Source organism: Gymnoscopelus microlampas (assembly GCF_963454915.1).
Source record: "Gymnoscopelus microlampas genome assembly, chromosome: 15".
Lineage (NCBI taxonomy): Eukaryota > Metazoa > Chordata > Actinopteri > Myctophiformes > Myctophidae > Gymnoscopelus > Gymnoscopelus microlampas.
Window position 1 is genome coordinate 48335090 of NC_139952.1, and position 16948 is coordinate 48352037.

Genomic DNA, 16948 nt, shown 5'->3' on the forward strand with positions numbered 1-16948 from the left:
AACACGTTATTCCAACCAGTTCCCTTCCCCTCCATCAGGCGCCCCGGCTGTCATGGGGGAGGCGGTATAGCGACCAGGATTACTACATGTTTTTTTGAGGGTATTAACTACCCTAGGAGACACGGGGAGAACATGCAAACTCCACACAGAGAACAAAAACAAAACAACAAAAACAACTGATCTTGTGTTATTACTTTTGGCTGTTTTTTTTCTAACACATTGTGTGCCGTAAAGATGTAAAGTTATGAATTAACCGGAATGTTTAAAACATACATTTTCTTCTCATTTCAGATGTCAGTCTGCAGGGTGATTTGAACGATTATAAGATCAGTTTGAACAGTCTTGATGTTGTGAAAGACCACATGACAGAAGGGACTGGAACCTCCCTCACCAGCACCTACACAGAGCTCTATATCACAGAGGGAGAGAGTGAAGGGGTTAATAGCCAACATGAGGTGATACAGCTTGAGACAGCTTCCAAGATGAAGACCTTCCATGACACACCAATCAACTGCTGTGACATCTTTAAAGCCTTCCCTGGCAGGGAGACACCCATCAGAAGAGTTCTGACCAAGGGCATCGCTGGCATTGGAAAAACATTCTCTGTGCGTAAGTTCACTCTGGACTGGGCAAAGGGTTTGGAAAATCAAGATATAAATCTCCTGGTTTCGTTTTCATTCCGGGAGCTGAACTTGGTCAGAGATGACCAGTACAGTCTTCTCACACTGATCCATGATTTCCACCCAACATTAAAGAAGGTCACAGCAGAGCAGCTTAATGTCTGGAAAGTTGGCTTCATCTTTGATGGTCTAGATGAAAGCAGGTTTCCATTGTTCCAAAACAATGACATTGTTTTGGATGATGTCACAGTGACATCATCAGTGGACGTACTGTTGACAAACCTAATCAAAGGGAATCTGCTCCCCTCAGCCCTGCTCTGGATAACCACCAGACCTGCAGCAGCCAATCAGATCCCTCCTACATGTGTTGACATGGTGACAGAAGTGCGAGGGTTCACAGATCCTCAGAAGCAGGAGTACTTCATGAAAAGATTCAGTGATGAGAAACAGACCAGCACAGTCATCTCACACTTGAAGACATCAAGGACCCTCCACATCATGTGTCACATCCCACTCTTCTGTTGGATCATTGCTACCATTCTGCTGGATATGTTGAGGACACACACGATAGGAGAGCTTCCCAAAACCCTGACTGAGATGTGCTGCCGCTTCCTGTTGGTTCAGACAAAGAGGAAGAAGAAGAAGTATGATGAGACACATGAGGTGAATCAACAGCAGCTCATGGAGTCTGACAGGGAAGTTCTTCTGAAGTTGGGCAGATTGGCATTTGAACATCTGGAGAAAGGTAGCATCCTGTTCTACCGAGAAGACCTGGAAGAGTGTGGTCTTGATGTGAAAGATGCCTCACTGTACTCAGGAGTGTGCACAGAGATCTTCAAAAGAGAGGGTGTGCTCTTCCAGAAAACGGTCTACAGCTTTGTTCATCTGAGCATCCAGGAGTTTCTAGCCGCAGTCTACCTGTTCCATTGTTTCACAGAGAAGAACATGAAGGTACTGAAGACATTCCTGGACGATAATAAATACAAGAGTGTCAGCTCCCTCTCCGACTTCCTGAAAGCCGCTATGAAAAAAGCCCTGAAGAGTAAAAATGGCCACCTGGACCTACTTGTTCGGTTCCTTCATGGCCTCTCTCTGGAGTCCAATCAGAGTCTGTTAGGAGGCCTACTGGGTCAGACAGAGAACAGTCCAGAGAGCATCCAGAAAGCCATCAAGAACCTAAGGAGAATGGCCACTGATGATGCCTCTCCTGACAGATGTATTAACATCTTCCACTGTTTGATGGAGATGAACGACCACTCATTACATCAGGAGATCCAAAAGTTCCTGAAGTCAAAGAATGGATCAAAGAAGAAACTGTCTGGGAGCCAGTGTTCAGCTCTGGCCGTCATGCTGCTGATGTCAGAGGAGGTTCTGGAAGAGTTGGACCTGGACAAATACAACACAAAGGAGAAGTTTCGATGGAGACTGATCCCAGCTGTGAGGAACTGCAGAAAGGCTCGGTTAGTAGTCAAGTGAATAGAAACATCCTAGTCTCAGTCAATCTGAGATTACAGTTAACACTATAATTAGAAATGAAGGTTGACATAAATGTTTCAATAATGCGGTCTATGTCTCAAATAGTGACTAGTGGTATTGTGTGTATGTCCAAATAAAGGCCAGACCACAATAAAGCAGGGAAACAACAAAACTAAGAGTCAAAAAGCCCTGCTGGTTACCCCCACCAGACCAGTGGTTTGAACCCACTGACATTGCCATCCTCTCAGTAGTGGAACTTAAAATAAAAAGGACAAGATAATTGTTATTTTCAATGGGCCTCATTCACACAGCTCTTAACATTTCTGCTATATTCTTTAGTGTAGGTTTGTTTGTAAACAAAGAGCCACGTGTGATTCATGAAAGGGTGTGTAAAGCCTTGATTTGTGCGCGACTCAGGTGTATCAGATGATGAAAACCGAAATATCCATTTCATTAATCCCGCTTCACCGTGGTGAAAGCACTCTGTAGTACAAGTTCAAAGGCGTCACTTGTGAAAAAGAAAATATCTACAAGCTTACAATGCTTTGCATCGTTGGTAGCATGAAGGTGCACCTGTGGAATGTGGAGACATTTCCTGGCAATATGTTTTAACATATGTTGTTTTGGTTCGGAAGTGTTGGACCTGACGTCTGAATAGAATTGCCATTACCAATGCTGTAGTACAGCTGAATATCCATGAACAACTTATAAACAACATATGTTTGTCCAAGCTCCAGATTCAATCATTTTATTGCAACTGCCACAGTTCACCTGTTGAGCTTCTTTACGCTGTTAAAGGGACATACAACCATAAACCATTATTATATTTGAATTGTTTTTGAATGCTGGTCTCTGCTAGCTTGTTTGTAAAGCTTTTACACATTGTTGGCAGTAAATATGACATGTAGTTGCTCGTTCTCACTTTATTCATTTCACACCTTCAACTGCTGAAATCTTTGATATCAAAGTTGCGATCTGCCACTGTATAGTCTTTCTGTGACGTCTAGTTCCACACTTGTTTTTGATTGCATTCCTGAGCCAAAATAGAATATTTGCGGTGTCTGCTGTGGTAGAAAACCAATATAAAACTATATAAACTCCAAAACAACTCTCACAGTGTAATCACTATGAGCCTACTGATGATCCAGTTTTAAAGAGAATGTTTTAAATATGGTTTTGCTCTTGTTGAGATTGGTTTCATATCAACTTCAATTAGTAAAATATTGGATTATTGTCTCAGGAATGTCACAAAAACTAAAATCTTCATGAATTCAAGGTTTAATTTATAGGAAAAAACATTTTTTGGGGTAAAATATTCCTTTAATGGAAGACAAAACTATATTAGTATACTCAGCATACTGTAGGTGAAGTGCACACATGTAACATGAAGGTAACCAACATCAATTCCAAACAAACATTAAGTCATCAAAAAACAACTACATCACATTCACTTATAGTAATTATGAATAATATTATGTAAAACTGAGGTGTGAATTATGTGAACTAGATGTCATTTGTTTTTATAGTCTCTTATTTAATCTGTATTTACAGACTTGTTCACTGTAACCTCAGACAGACAGACGTTGAAGTTGTGGCTTCAGCTCTCAGCTCTAATCCTTCTCATTTGAGAGAATTGGACCTCAGCTACCTGGATTTAGGACTACTGGATCTGCTTTTAGCTGGACTGAAGAGTGTGCACTGTAGACTGGAAATTCTAAGGTAAGATACATGTACCCAATTTATTTTTGATCAATTCTGTTTTATTATGTACTGTATTATGTGAATATATTATGAATGTTGTGGTGAGAATGTATTAATAAGAATGATATCAAGGGATCCCAAGCCTACCTCATGTCCTGCCATGCTGAGATACAAAATTACACTATCGTTGTTGGATGTATTTTGTCAGATCTTCTGCACTTAAAGAAATTATGAAATGGCTTTTTTGCTGATTTTATTTTGAAGGATGAGTCTGAAACTGAAGCCTATTTGTGTCTCAACTAATCACATTCTCAGCCGATGGGACCGATGCTTGTAGCATGTAGCTCGCGCAGAGGGGGGCAGTGTAAAGCCTGTTCATGTAACTACATTTCTTATTTCTAAACTAAAATGTTTTCAGATACATATTTTAGTGTACTCTTTAAAGGTGCAGTGAAATGAAAAATATGTTTTTCACACTTTTAGAGCATATCCGTGGTCATCATATGGGCATACCTAACAATAGATGAGTATTAGTAGTGTATTTTTATATCAAAAGTCCCTAAAAAGACATCTTAATTACTACCTGTAAACGAAAGCGTGCAGCGTGATGACATAACGCACTCATGAATATAAATGAATCTTGTTACATGCACCTGTTTGATTCCCATAGCTGCATGTTCTTCAAACACAGCTGATTTTAATTACAGAGCTACTCCGTTTTGAATCTCATTCAAGTTCACGTCCAGACGTTGTATTACACATTTTAAACTAATCTGCACTCTAAAATATGAATCTAAAAACATTATAGGTTAGAAATAAGCCACGTCGTAGCAAACGTGCTTAACTGGCCGTCTCTATCTCACTTGTAAACAAACACTAGCCGTGTTGCGCACGGCTGAAGTGATTGAGATTCCAACGTCCCATAGCCTGAAGGCATGGGACCTTCTGATTGGTTGAGAGTCGGTTGACACAACGTTTCAGACTGAATCTTCGAAATAAAATGACCGAAAGTGTCACTGCACTGCATCTTTAAGTTTAAAATTAGTAATACACTGTCTGGACGTCATCTTGAATGAGATTCAAAATGGCGTAGCGCTGTATACATTAAATCAGGTGTGGAGGAACATGCAGCTATGGGGATCACACAGGTGAATGAAATCAAAATTCATATGTATGCACAAGTTCTTGCTTATGTCAGGAAGTAATTCAAATTGGCCTTTTAGGGACTGTTGTCATAAGAATACACTCAGGTCATTTTCCAAGTTTGACGTTGGTCTGTCGGACAGTTCTCAAGATACCTGAACTACAGACGTACTTAAAATAAATGCATATTCTGATTTTGTGCATTTATTTTGTGCCCATATATGGAGATATCTGTAACTGTTCCTTACTTGTCCCTTTTATGCCATATATGGGGATCCCCAATGTCATCAGTATATTATGATCTATATTGAGTGTTTGATGGTAGTAACAGCCTTGTATGTGTGTGTGTGTGTGTGTGTGTGTGTGTGTGTGTGTGTGTGTGTGTGTGTGTGTGTGTGTGTGTGTGTGTGTGTGTGTGTGTGTGTGTGTGTGTGTGTGTGAGCTGAACTTCAGAATCTTAATAATCTATCTTTGTTTTCTTTCTTATTTCATTGTATTCTTGTTATTATTTCTTTCTTTCTTTCTTTCTTTCTTTCTTTCTTTCTTTCTTTCTTTCTTTCTTTCTTTCTTTCTTTCTTTTTGTCTTTCTTTCTTTCTTTCTTTCTTTCTTTCTTTCTTTCTTTCTTTCCACCTCTTGGGTCAAGAGTCCAAACCCCTGACAGTCCATCACGGCCAGGTCCAGGTTCTCAATCCAGGAATAATGTATATTGTAACGTGTTTTATTTATTTTCTCTTTTTCTTTTGTTTTCCTCATCTGGTGTTTCATTCTTCATTCAGACTGTCTCACTGCTGGTTGACAGAGAGATGCTGTGAAGTTCTGTCCTCAGCTGTAAACTCTCATCCCTCCCTAAGAGAGTTGAACCTGAGCTTCAGCATGGTGAATGATTCAGTAGGCCTACTGGAGAACTGCATGTGAGTAGACTTGGGCTGTGTCCATGTTGGATAGTACAGTGTTTCCCTGATATGTCACTTAACTGTGTATTCACTCTGACACAAAGTCATAAATAGATGCAAATATGCAAATATGTATGTATGTATGTATGTATGTATGTATGTATGTATGTATGTATGTATGTATGTATGTATGTATATGTATATATGTATATATGTATGTATGTATGTATGTATGTATGTATGTATGTATGTATGTATGTATGTATGTATATGTATATGTATATGTGTGTATATATATATATATATATATATATATATATATATATATATATATATATATATATATATATATATATATATATATATATATACGTACATACATACATACATACATACATACATACATACATACATACATACATACATACATACATTGATAGCAGCCTTAAGCTCATTTGTATTGTTGAGTCTAGTGTCGCACACCTGTTGACACAGTGGGCAGATGTCAAGTCCTGCCAAAAATCTCCTGGTAGATGTTGTGTTGACTCCAGTGTGAAGTTTTCACTGTCAGTGATGATTTTGGGTGCCATGTCATCTGGTGTTGGTCCCGACTTGGACTTGGTACCTGCCCACAGTGTCAACACTACTAGTAACTGGTGTACTGATGGTATTACTGTGCTTAACTGACCAGACAACTGACCTGACCTGAACCCCACAGAGAATATATGTTGTATTGTTAAGAGGAAGGTGTGAGCAAAAACAAAAAAAAGGTTTTAAATATTTCACTGTATGCGCAATTAACACATTGTGTGCCAGAGGTTTATTAAAATGGGGTACGTTCAGTGCTGTAGAAGCCCCGACGCGGAAGTGCATGTAAACAAAGCGTGCGTGCGAGACGGCGGAGGGTCCCGACTAATGCCTGGAACAATAATATTTCTAACACGATCCTCCATTGCAGAGTGATCGCCGATCGAAAGCGGCTCACTTCCACCACGTTAAAAAGAAATGGAGATATAAAGCTTTTAGTCATTGGAGCGGCCGCAGGGCCGCTGACAGGCGGGGCTAAAGGGGACAGATGTCCCCCCACCCGGAGCGGGGGGGCCTCAGGTGAGGGGGAGAGAGAGAGAGAGAGAGAGAGAGAGGGGGGGGGGGGGGGGTTGCCAGGTAAAGTCTATGTAAAAAGCGAACATTTGCGAAAACCTGCCCTTACAGTATTGATTGATTGATTGATTATTTTATTGGCAGAAAGTACAGTTAAAACACTTTGTCTAAAAGGTCCGTCCAAAAAAGTCCTTGCGGTCTTGTTTCCATTGAGGTCCTTGGTATTCAATTCATAAACATATAATATTCATAGACCTTATTGCTTATTGCTCTCACGCAATACTTGGCAACACTATTTACAAGTCACTGGGGAGAAAACACTTGAGGATTTATGATGAGACAGAAAATAGCATGTTTTCAACTAGAAATGATGAATTTAGGAGATGTTTGGACGTTGGAGGGACATCTATTGTGAGTACAAAATGTTTAATGTGCATAAATTGCCGCCGTGCCTAAGTAAAAGTGCAAAAGTATAAAATGCACTCGTATCAAAAGTAAAAGTACTCATTATGCAGAATGTCCCATTTCAAGTTTTCAAATGTATAAAAAACCTTTTGAAAAGCTCTGTGAGCTTGTAGATCTCTGTGAGCTGTAGATCTCAGCCCTATAAAGGCTACATTTCGAGTAAAAGTACTCACAAGGACTGGAGTACTTTTACTTTTTGTTACTCAAAGTACATTTTTATACCAATACTTTTGTACCTTTACTGAAATACATTTTGAATTGACTCTTACTTGTAAGGGCGTATTTCTACATTGCAGTATTTATACTTTTACTTAAGTAAAACATGTGAATACTTTTTCCACCACTGGTTATGAACATAACTGACGATATATTGTCTTGAGGTGGCTAAAGTGGCCAACGTGAAATCGCGCAAAGACACCCGACTTAGGTAAAAAATAATAATAAATTAATTCAAAAACCGAGAAAAAACAGAATAAAATAATAAAAAATCAATAAATAACTGAATTAAAACCGAAATTTTTTTACGCGCGTGCATGGGGCATGGGGGGGCCCACTTTCAAAAAACCTGTCCCCCCACCCAAGAATCCTGTCCTCAGCCCTGAGCGGCCGACCGGAAGGATTTTTGACATGGATCCACACCCGGCTTCTCCTTCTCAGAGACTCCTTGGATGATACCCCTCCCATTCTAAACAACATGCTATCTAAATAACAAGACATATCCAAGATATATCTGCATTGTAAACTTGCATTAAGAACAAGATATATCTGCATAGTAAACTTGCATTAAGAAGAAGATATATCTGCATAGTAAACTTGCATTAACACATTGACCGCCAGAGGTTAATCTCATAATGTACTCACCAGTGCCAACGTTTTATTGTTGTTTTTTGTTTTTTTCACGTCGCCATAGACCTTGTTAAAATCCGTAAGATTGAGCTGTGCACTGTTTGTAAACATTGCGGACATCTGCCTGGTTCGAGCATTGGAGACCACGTGTCAAACGGGGCATCCATGTTGTAGTTAGAACGGTTTATGTTAAACAGTGATCACCGAGGAGAAAAAACTACAAGGAGAAAATGGAGTTTCAGTTTCGTGATTAGAACGAGGCTAGTCTCGCGTCACCAGACTACTATTCCACAATCTCTGAATGCTATATAGAGTCTGGAACTCCACTTCCCGAAAGCTGTGTAACGGAAGTTGTTCAGACCGGAAAGACATTCGACCAATCACGACGCGGTGCCCGCGGACCTGTAGTCCTAGTGGAAACAGAACCGAGGCGGAAGCATAGTCATAGGAGCGGTAGATTCATGTTATTTGTGCGAGGATTGTTTATCACAGAAAACTGAGAAAGGTATCATGGAATTAACGCCGAAAAAACTGTGAAAGAAGACACTAGTAGACATAAACGATGTTTATGAGATTCGTTGATTCCAGTCGGACTCCTTTGCGCCACTGCACAATGCTAAAACGGAAATGGGTAGGGGAGGGGCATCCGCTTTCCCCTTACACATGATCAGAGCTTCCGAGTCCCAGACTGTATGCCAGAAACATTTGTAAATTGTGGGAGGCAACAGTCTGGCCACGCGAGACTAGAACGAGGCCCGACGGGATCGGCAAAACCGGATCCCGATTAATTCTGTTTCCGGTGGTGCTACAATAAAATGGTCCGTGTCGAAAATTGAAAAAAGTTTTTTTTTTTTAAAAGAGGAAAAAGCACCACAGCCCGTAGGCTACGGGATCGGCGCTTTACGGTTGGATTTATCGGCCCGTAGGCTACGGGTCCGGCGGTCAGGGTGTTAAGAACAAGATATATCTGTATAGTAAACTTGCATTAAGAAGGGATAAAGGAGAGTGGAGTGCTAGGGGTTAAAGTGGAGTCTGAGGAGGTGATGAGATCCAAACTGGGCAGCAGTGAGTATGTCTGGATGGGCTGTAGGGCCAAGATAATGATAGGAGAAACACTGTAGTGTCAGGTAGTGGAGACGTTGTGTTAGACAGTTAGACATTGATGCATTGTTGTTCTATTTCCTACAGAGTGAAACATGGAGGAGAAGATTGGCTTAATCCTCAACTCACAACATGTGAGTATCTGTCTGTCTGTGTCAATATCACACATTAACATTTTATACACTGTTTTATAGTCGGTTGGCCCCTCCCCAGATACTGTCCTGAAAACTCTTCAGTAGAGCTTCCAGGGAATTCAGGAGGTTTCTCTGCTCTTGGCCCGGTCCTTAACCCATTAAGACCTGGAAAGCCTATACGTTGTTATACCTTTAAAACCGGGAAAGCATCTGTGTCATTTTTTTTTTTAACGTTTTGAATAAAACATTTAAGTTTTTCAGAAAACTAAGGTCACGTGGGTTGACAGAAACAATGGGCCTCCTTCACTAACCTGGTCATAAATAAGGTGTATATCCTGGTCATAAATAAGGTGTATATCCTGCTCATAAATAAGGAGTATATCCTGGTCATAAATAAGGTGTATATCCTGGTCATAAATAACATATGTATATTGGGATAAGTCAATTCTGACGTGTGATTCATGAAAGAGGGTTCAGAGCCATGATTTGTGCGGATCACAGGTGTATCTCATATATGTTCTAAAGTCACTAGTGTGCTCCCGTGTAGATCCTTTGTATTGTTCCACGTCCCATTTAACACCATAAAAGGCAACCAGAAATAACAAAAACAGATTTGCAAAATTACAACGCGGCAAGTCACACCGCATTGACAACTTGTACATCTGTTCTGTCTGGAAGTGAGTCCCTCGATCGCACGATGGATCAGCTGAACGTTAATAAAGTAATGCTCTCATAATGAGAATAAGAAGTTATAACGTTTAACCCCACCACCAAATAATAGGTTAATACAACGTGGAAAGGATATTATAGAAGCCTTTTCTATTAAATAATGCTCACATTTGACTGAGGTAACATTTTGACGCTGGAATCCAGGAACACTGAGATCCGATTATGGACCAGATCACACTTACTGAGGATAAACATGTCCTTTGGATTAACAACAGATCCTGTCCTACGTCAGAATGGTGAATGGATATTATGGACACAACTATATTTCATCCATACTGTATCCTCATCAGATCATAAGACATAAGCGTGATGTAATGTGGTCAATATTATAAATTAATAGCACAACATATGTTGTTTGCATGAAAGTCCAATAGTGAAACTGTGGCCACATTTGCAGAAACGGAAAACATGCAAAAGGACCTAATATTTCAGCTCTAAATGTGTCAACTGAAAAGAAATACTCGGTTGAATTCGAATCATGTACCATATGCATCCAAGCAATAGATCTTTGACATAATTTTTTTATGTGTTGACAAATCTTGGGCACATAAAAACATTATTTGAGGTTTGGCACTATTGTCATTGATTTTTCATGAAGAATAAGGCATTCAAATAACATATATGAAAGGTTTAAGGCATATAAGTATTTTCCTGAGCAGACGTGAGTTTGAGTGTCCGCCCAAATTCACGGTAAAAAAAAGATGAATGAATACTGAACGTGGGAAGTCACGTATATGCACATAAGTACACAATATGTGAGGACCTGAGCTTAGTGAATGAAACCCAATGCCTCACAACTCCTCACAACGCCTCGCATTGTGACACATTATGTGCTTGTAGATCTGCAATATTTAAAATAGAGCCGATCTACAAGCTCACATGTCACATTATGACACGTTGTGAGCTTGTAGTTCAGCTATATTTGAAACAAAATTTGCCTATCTAACAATTCACGAGTCACATTGAGACAGGTTGTAAGCTTGAAGATCAGCTGTATTTCAAACATAAAAAGAGACAATCTACAAACTCACAATACATTGCATCATGACCAGGGTTTCCACAAGGCACTTTTTGGGCCGGCCACCTTGACCTACAGGATTATATTTTACCGGCTAAAGAATGAAGTGGGCTAGTAATATCTATGTACTCTATCATGCAGAGGTGTCGCTTTCCAAAAACATAACTGAATAAAGTGGGCGTTATGAACAGCTTGCGTGAATACGTCACACAGTATAAGCACATTAATATATGTTTTGGGCCCTACATCTCATTCAACCTTAATATGCAAAACCTACAGCTTTTGTTTTGTCTTGTTTTGTTAATGTTAATTATGTCATCATGAATGATGGTTCAAGGAAGGTTCATTACTTGCCTGCAATGTATGTGTGTCACCAACTTTCACCACTTTATGCAGTGCAGACAGACAGACATAAAATAGTCTAATAACAGCATTTTCCCAATCGGCCACGGTGGCCTGTGATCTTTATAATTAACGGCCAATTAAATATTACATTTAATTGGTAAATACCGGCTAACGGAAACCCTGAGCATGACGTGTGGTGAGCTTTTAGATAGACTATTACAAATAAATAAAAAATTCTGATCATAACTTGTCGCATTGTGACAGGTTGTGAGCCGATCTACAAGCTCTCACCCTTTTGCGTTGTGAGCCTTTACATCGGCTATATTACAAGAAATAGCAGATCTACAAGCTTGCAAAGCCTCGCATTATGATGCGCTATGAGTTTTGGCTATATTTCAAAAACAGCCGATCTACAAGCTCACACCATGTTGCAATGTGACAGGTAGTGAGTTATTTCAAACATCAACAAGTAGAAGATCACGCTCATCCAAAGTCATTTAAAAAGCCAGATGCAGAGCAGAACTCTGCACTGGAATAATTATGATCCATAAGTTAAATGGTTTATTACCATCATGAATGTGATGTTTAAAGCCTGCTGGATCTTCCTCAGACCTCAATATATCAAACATAACAAAGATAGCCGATCTACAAGCTCACCATGCGTCACATCATGATGTGTTGTGAGCTTTTAGATCGGCTATATTAGACAATTTGGTAAAAACAGCCGATCTACAAGCTCAAAATGGGTAACATTGTGACGGGTTCTGAATTTGAATTTCGGCTATATTTGAAAAATACCACAAGCACAACGTGTCACATTATAACACGTTGTGAGCTTGAAGACGATTTATAGTTAAAAAATAGCAAATCTACAAGCTCACAACACCTCATATTGTGTACTTTTTAATTAATTAATTAATTGATTAAATTGCCGATATGCAATCGTTGTGAGCTTGTAGATCGGCTATTTTTCTAATACAAAACTATCCGATCTATCAACTTACAACGAGTTGCATTGTGACAGATTGTGAGCTTGCAGATTGGGTTGTGGTAAAATAAAATAAATAGCCGATCTACAACCTCACAATGCCTTGCATCATGACAGGCTGTGAGCTTGTAGATTGGCTATATTTCAAAAAACAGCAGATCTACAAGCTTGCATGTTGCGATGTGACATGTGATGAGCTTGTAGATCGGCTTGTAGATGTAAATACTGCAGTACAGAAAAACATTTAAAAAAATAGAATGTACATAATAAATAGGAGATCTACAAGCTCACAACGCCTTGCATCGTGACACGTTGTGAGCTTGTAAATCAGCTTGTAAGTCCTCCATATTTCAAAAATAACTAAATTAGACGATCTACAAGTTAGCAACGCTTCACACCATGGTGTGAGGTGTTGCTAACTTATAGATGCTGAATGTTTTCTATGTAACACAGTGGTTTACAAACTGGGTATCTGTACATTTATAATGTTACAATTTAAGGACTTTTAACACATCGGGTGCCAGCATTTTTTCATAACAACTTACCGTGGGTGCCAGCATTCTCCCCATTGACTGCGCTTTGCTGTTTAAAGCCTCCGCGTGCGTTACAAGCAAATCCACGCCAAAAAAAAGCATCGATTCATGTTCTGCCATGAGCCTGGCTACAGCCTGGAACCATAACATTCCCCTCACGGGTTACAACGGGGGGGGGGGGGAATCGCGCATCGCGCATGACCGGTTTTCCCCACAGGAAACAGATTCGGAGATATAGGCGTTTCAAAGTAGGAAATAGACAGGAAGCGGATCGGGGGAAAAAAATTGTTTCCGGTGAGCGATCTGGCACTTCTTTCGCAGGATTACAATGGGTGCTCCCAGAGCTGCTCTAGCCCCGCCCGCGCGGAGAAAAACAAAAAAAACAAAAAGACTGAAATCACGGTTCAGACCGTGTTCGGCACCGAAGCTTCGGAACTGCCACTATGTAAACACACGGTTCAGACCGTGTTTGGCACCCGATGTGTTAAGACCTTTTTAATACCAAATTGGCCAAATTGTGAAATATAACGCAAAAAAAAGGCAAATATTGTGAAAATAACCGATCTACAAAATAGCCGATCTATAAGTGGTAGATCGGCTATAAATATACTTTAAAATATATCTACAAGCTCACAACACCTTGTAGATCGGCTATTTTCACAATATTTATATGTGGAACCGAGTCAAACTAAATGTAATGCCTCAACTCCTACAACTACCCCACCCTGACAAGTGCTTGTCAGAGTGGGGGGTCCCCAGTTCAAATATGATTATTTTGGGGGGTCCCCAGTTCAAATATGATTATTTTGGGGAGTCCCCAGTTCAAATATGATTATTTTGGGGGGTCCCCAGTTCAAATATGATTATTTTGGGGGGTCGCAGCCATTAAAGTTTAGGAACCTTTGATGTAACAGATGTGTGTATTTTCAGAGGTGTAAAGTAACTAAGTACATTATTTTACTCAAGTACTGTACTTAAATAACATTTTGAGGTATTTTTACTTTACTGGAGTATTTCCTATTTTCAGTACTTTTATTTCTACTCCACTACATTTCAAAGGCATATTGTACTTGTACTCCACTACAATTATTTGAAAACTTTAGTTTCTAGTTACTTGGATTTTGATTATTCTTACAAAACATACATTAACTACATTAACAGCCCTATATACATTTCGGCCTTTCGAAAATAGTCGATCTACAAGCTCACAATCCGTCTCCATGCAACACATTGTGAGCTTGTAGATCTTCTATTTTCAAAACATTTTTATACAATTTATACATTTGAAAACTTGTGAAATGGGACATTCTGCATAATGAGTACTTTCTACTTGTGTTACTTTAAGTACATTTTAATACCGACACTTTTGTACTTTTACACAAGTACATTTTGAATTCCGGACTTTTACTTGTAACAGAGTATTTCTACATTGCAGTATTGATACTTTTACTTAAGTAAAACATGTGAGTACTTTTCCACATTGATGTCATTTCACATAAACTTAATGTAAACATTTTCTCACAGAAAGTCACTTCTCACCTGGAGGCTTTAAGACATTCTGACTCACATTTTACTGTGTTGTCGTCAGGCAGAAACCTTGTATCTCTGACACGTTGTGAGCTTGTAGATCTGCTGTTTACACTATTTTAATGTTTTTAAAATGATATTAAGAAAATAAATGAAATGTTTTGGACATACAAGGTTTCCAGCCGACAGCGACGCCGACGATACATTGTGTGTGTGTGTGTGTGTGTGTGTGTGTGTGTGTGTGTGTGTGTGTGTGTGTGTGTGTGTGTGTGTGTGTGTGTGTGTGTGTGTGTGTGTGTGTGTGTGTGTGTGTGTGTGTGTGTGTGTGTGTGTGTCAGTGAATGATGTATGTAATGTTTACTGTGTTGTTTTTCTCATCAGATTTCCATCCTCTCACACTGGACACAAACACAGCATTCAGAACCCTCTCTCTGTCTGAGAACAACAGAAAGGTGACATGGGGACAGGATCAATCATATCCTGAACATCCTGACAGGTTTGATGGACGGGCTCAGGTTCTGTGTACAGAGGGTCTGACTGGACACTGTTACTGGGAGGTAGAGTGGAGTGAAGGGGTTTCTATAGCAGTGACTTACAGAGGGATCAGCAGGAAAGGAGGTGGTGATGACTGTAGGCTTGGACACAATGACAAGTCCTGGAGTCTGCACTGTAGAGATGGTAGTCGTGGTAACAGTTACACTGTCAGACACAATAGTAAGGACACTGTCCTCCCTGTCAGTCCCTCTGGCTCTAACAGAGTAGCAGTGTATCTGGACTGGCCTGCTGGGACTCTGTCCTTTTATAAAGGGTCCTCTGACTCACTGACACACCTGTACACCTTCCAGAACACATTCACTGAACCTCTCTATGCTGGGTTCTGGTTATACTCCTACCCCTCCTCAGTGTGTCTGTGTGAGCAGAGATAGAGTCTCTATGTGAGGATGACATCAGGTCACCATGGTTACTCAACATGTTTGAGTGAGTGCAGGTTGTCATGGTTACCACTGTTGCCAGGATACTTTGAGACTAGCTGAGTCTGACGTCATGGACTCCATATTTGGGCATGAGTGACTCATCATGACATCACGGTGACATCATCATGATGATGTAATAAGCAGCACAGTGACAGTCACACATTAAAGCTCCTGTAGATTCAGTGTTTCTCTAACGTTGTCATGTCAACGACCCCCAATGCATTTGACCTCTGACCCCTGACAACAAGATTTCTGTTGTTTAAAATGTTACAAATGATAAAATCCTAAAATAGCAGATCTACAAGCTCACAACGCGTCACATTACGACACATTGTGAGCTTGTAGATCGGCTATTTTCCAATAGCAAAGTATTTGATGGTTAAAGTGGTTACACTGATTGTGATGTTGTATATTTAATGATTTAGCTTAGGACCCCCTGGTATCCCCTCAAGGACCCCCGGGGGCCCCTGGACCTCACTTTGAGAACCAGTCGTCTCTAAATCAGTTTAAACACGTTAACCTCTGTATATATTGGCTATTTGAAAGTAGCAGATCTACAAGCTCACAACTTGTCGCATCGCGACACATTGTGAGCTTGTAGATCTGCTACTTTAAAAAAAGTAATTTAAAAAAAAAATATTATTTACTTTGGAAAATGATATCCTAAATCTTGTTAGCCTGCATGGTTCCAGACCAATCTGCCATTGGTCTGGCCCCTCTCAATAGAGATTGGATTCCTCTCTCTCCAAAGATGTGAGGGACCAATCAGGGCCCAGTATGCAAATGTGGGTTTATCACCAGAGGCATTTTTTTTTATTTGCATTTAAATTATTTTGAGTGAAAACAAACAAACAAACAAACAAACAGGTTGTAAAGTAAAAATACCTCAAAATGTTACGTAAAGTGTTAAGTAAAGCACTTGAGTAAATGTACTTAGTTACTTTGCCCCTCGGAAATGCAGGTTCCAAACAGAGATTCCAGACTAATCTACACAGTAATATTAGTCTGGCCAGACTAAGCATTTTAATCGTCATGTGAGAGTGTCACTATTATTTTAACCACTTAGCTTTGGCTATTCAAAAAATAGCAGATCTACAAGCTCATAGCGCGGCACCGAGTGCCGCGCTATGAGCTTGTAGAGCGAACATTTTTAACTCAAATCTTTGCTTCTGGGGGTCCCTGGAACAAAAAAATGTCATATGGGGGTCCGTGGCACAAATATGTTCAAATGGGGGTCCCTTGCACAAATATGTTAAAATGGGGGTCCGTGGCACAAATGTGTTCAAATGGGGGTCCGTGGTACAAATTTGTTCATATGAGGGTCCCTGGCTCAAATGTATTCAAATGGTGGTC

General features: G+C 39.9%; 1 protein-coding gene across 1 annotated transcript in view; it reads left to right on the forward strand.

The window, feature by feature from the left end:
- The window catches only part of LOC311062402 (uncharacterized protein), a 700443-nt gene extending 684303 nt beyond the window's left edge, over window positions 1–16140 (forward strand). The window contains exons 54-58 of the mRNA XM_084081416.1: window positions 292–2080; window positions 3648–3815; window positions 5718–5852; window positions 9435–9481; window positions 15003–16140. Coding sequence (XP_083937542.1) covers window positions 292–2080; window positions 3648–3815; window positions 5718–5852; window positions 9435–9481; window positions 15003–15547 — 2684 coding nt within the window. The 3' untranslated portion in view covers window positions 15548–16140. The remainder of the gene's footprint in view (window positions 1–291; window positions 2081–3647; window positions 3816–5717; window positions 5853–9434; window positions 9482–15002) is intronic.
- The last annotated feature ends 808 nt before the right edge of the window (window positions 16141–16948 follow it).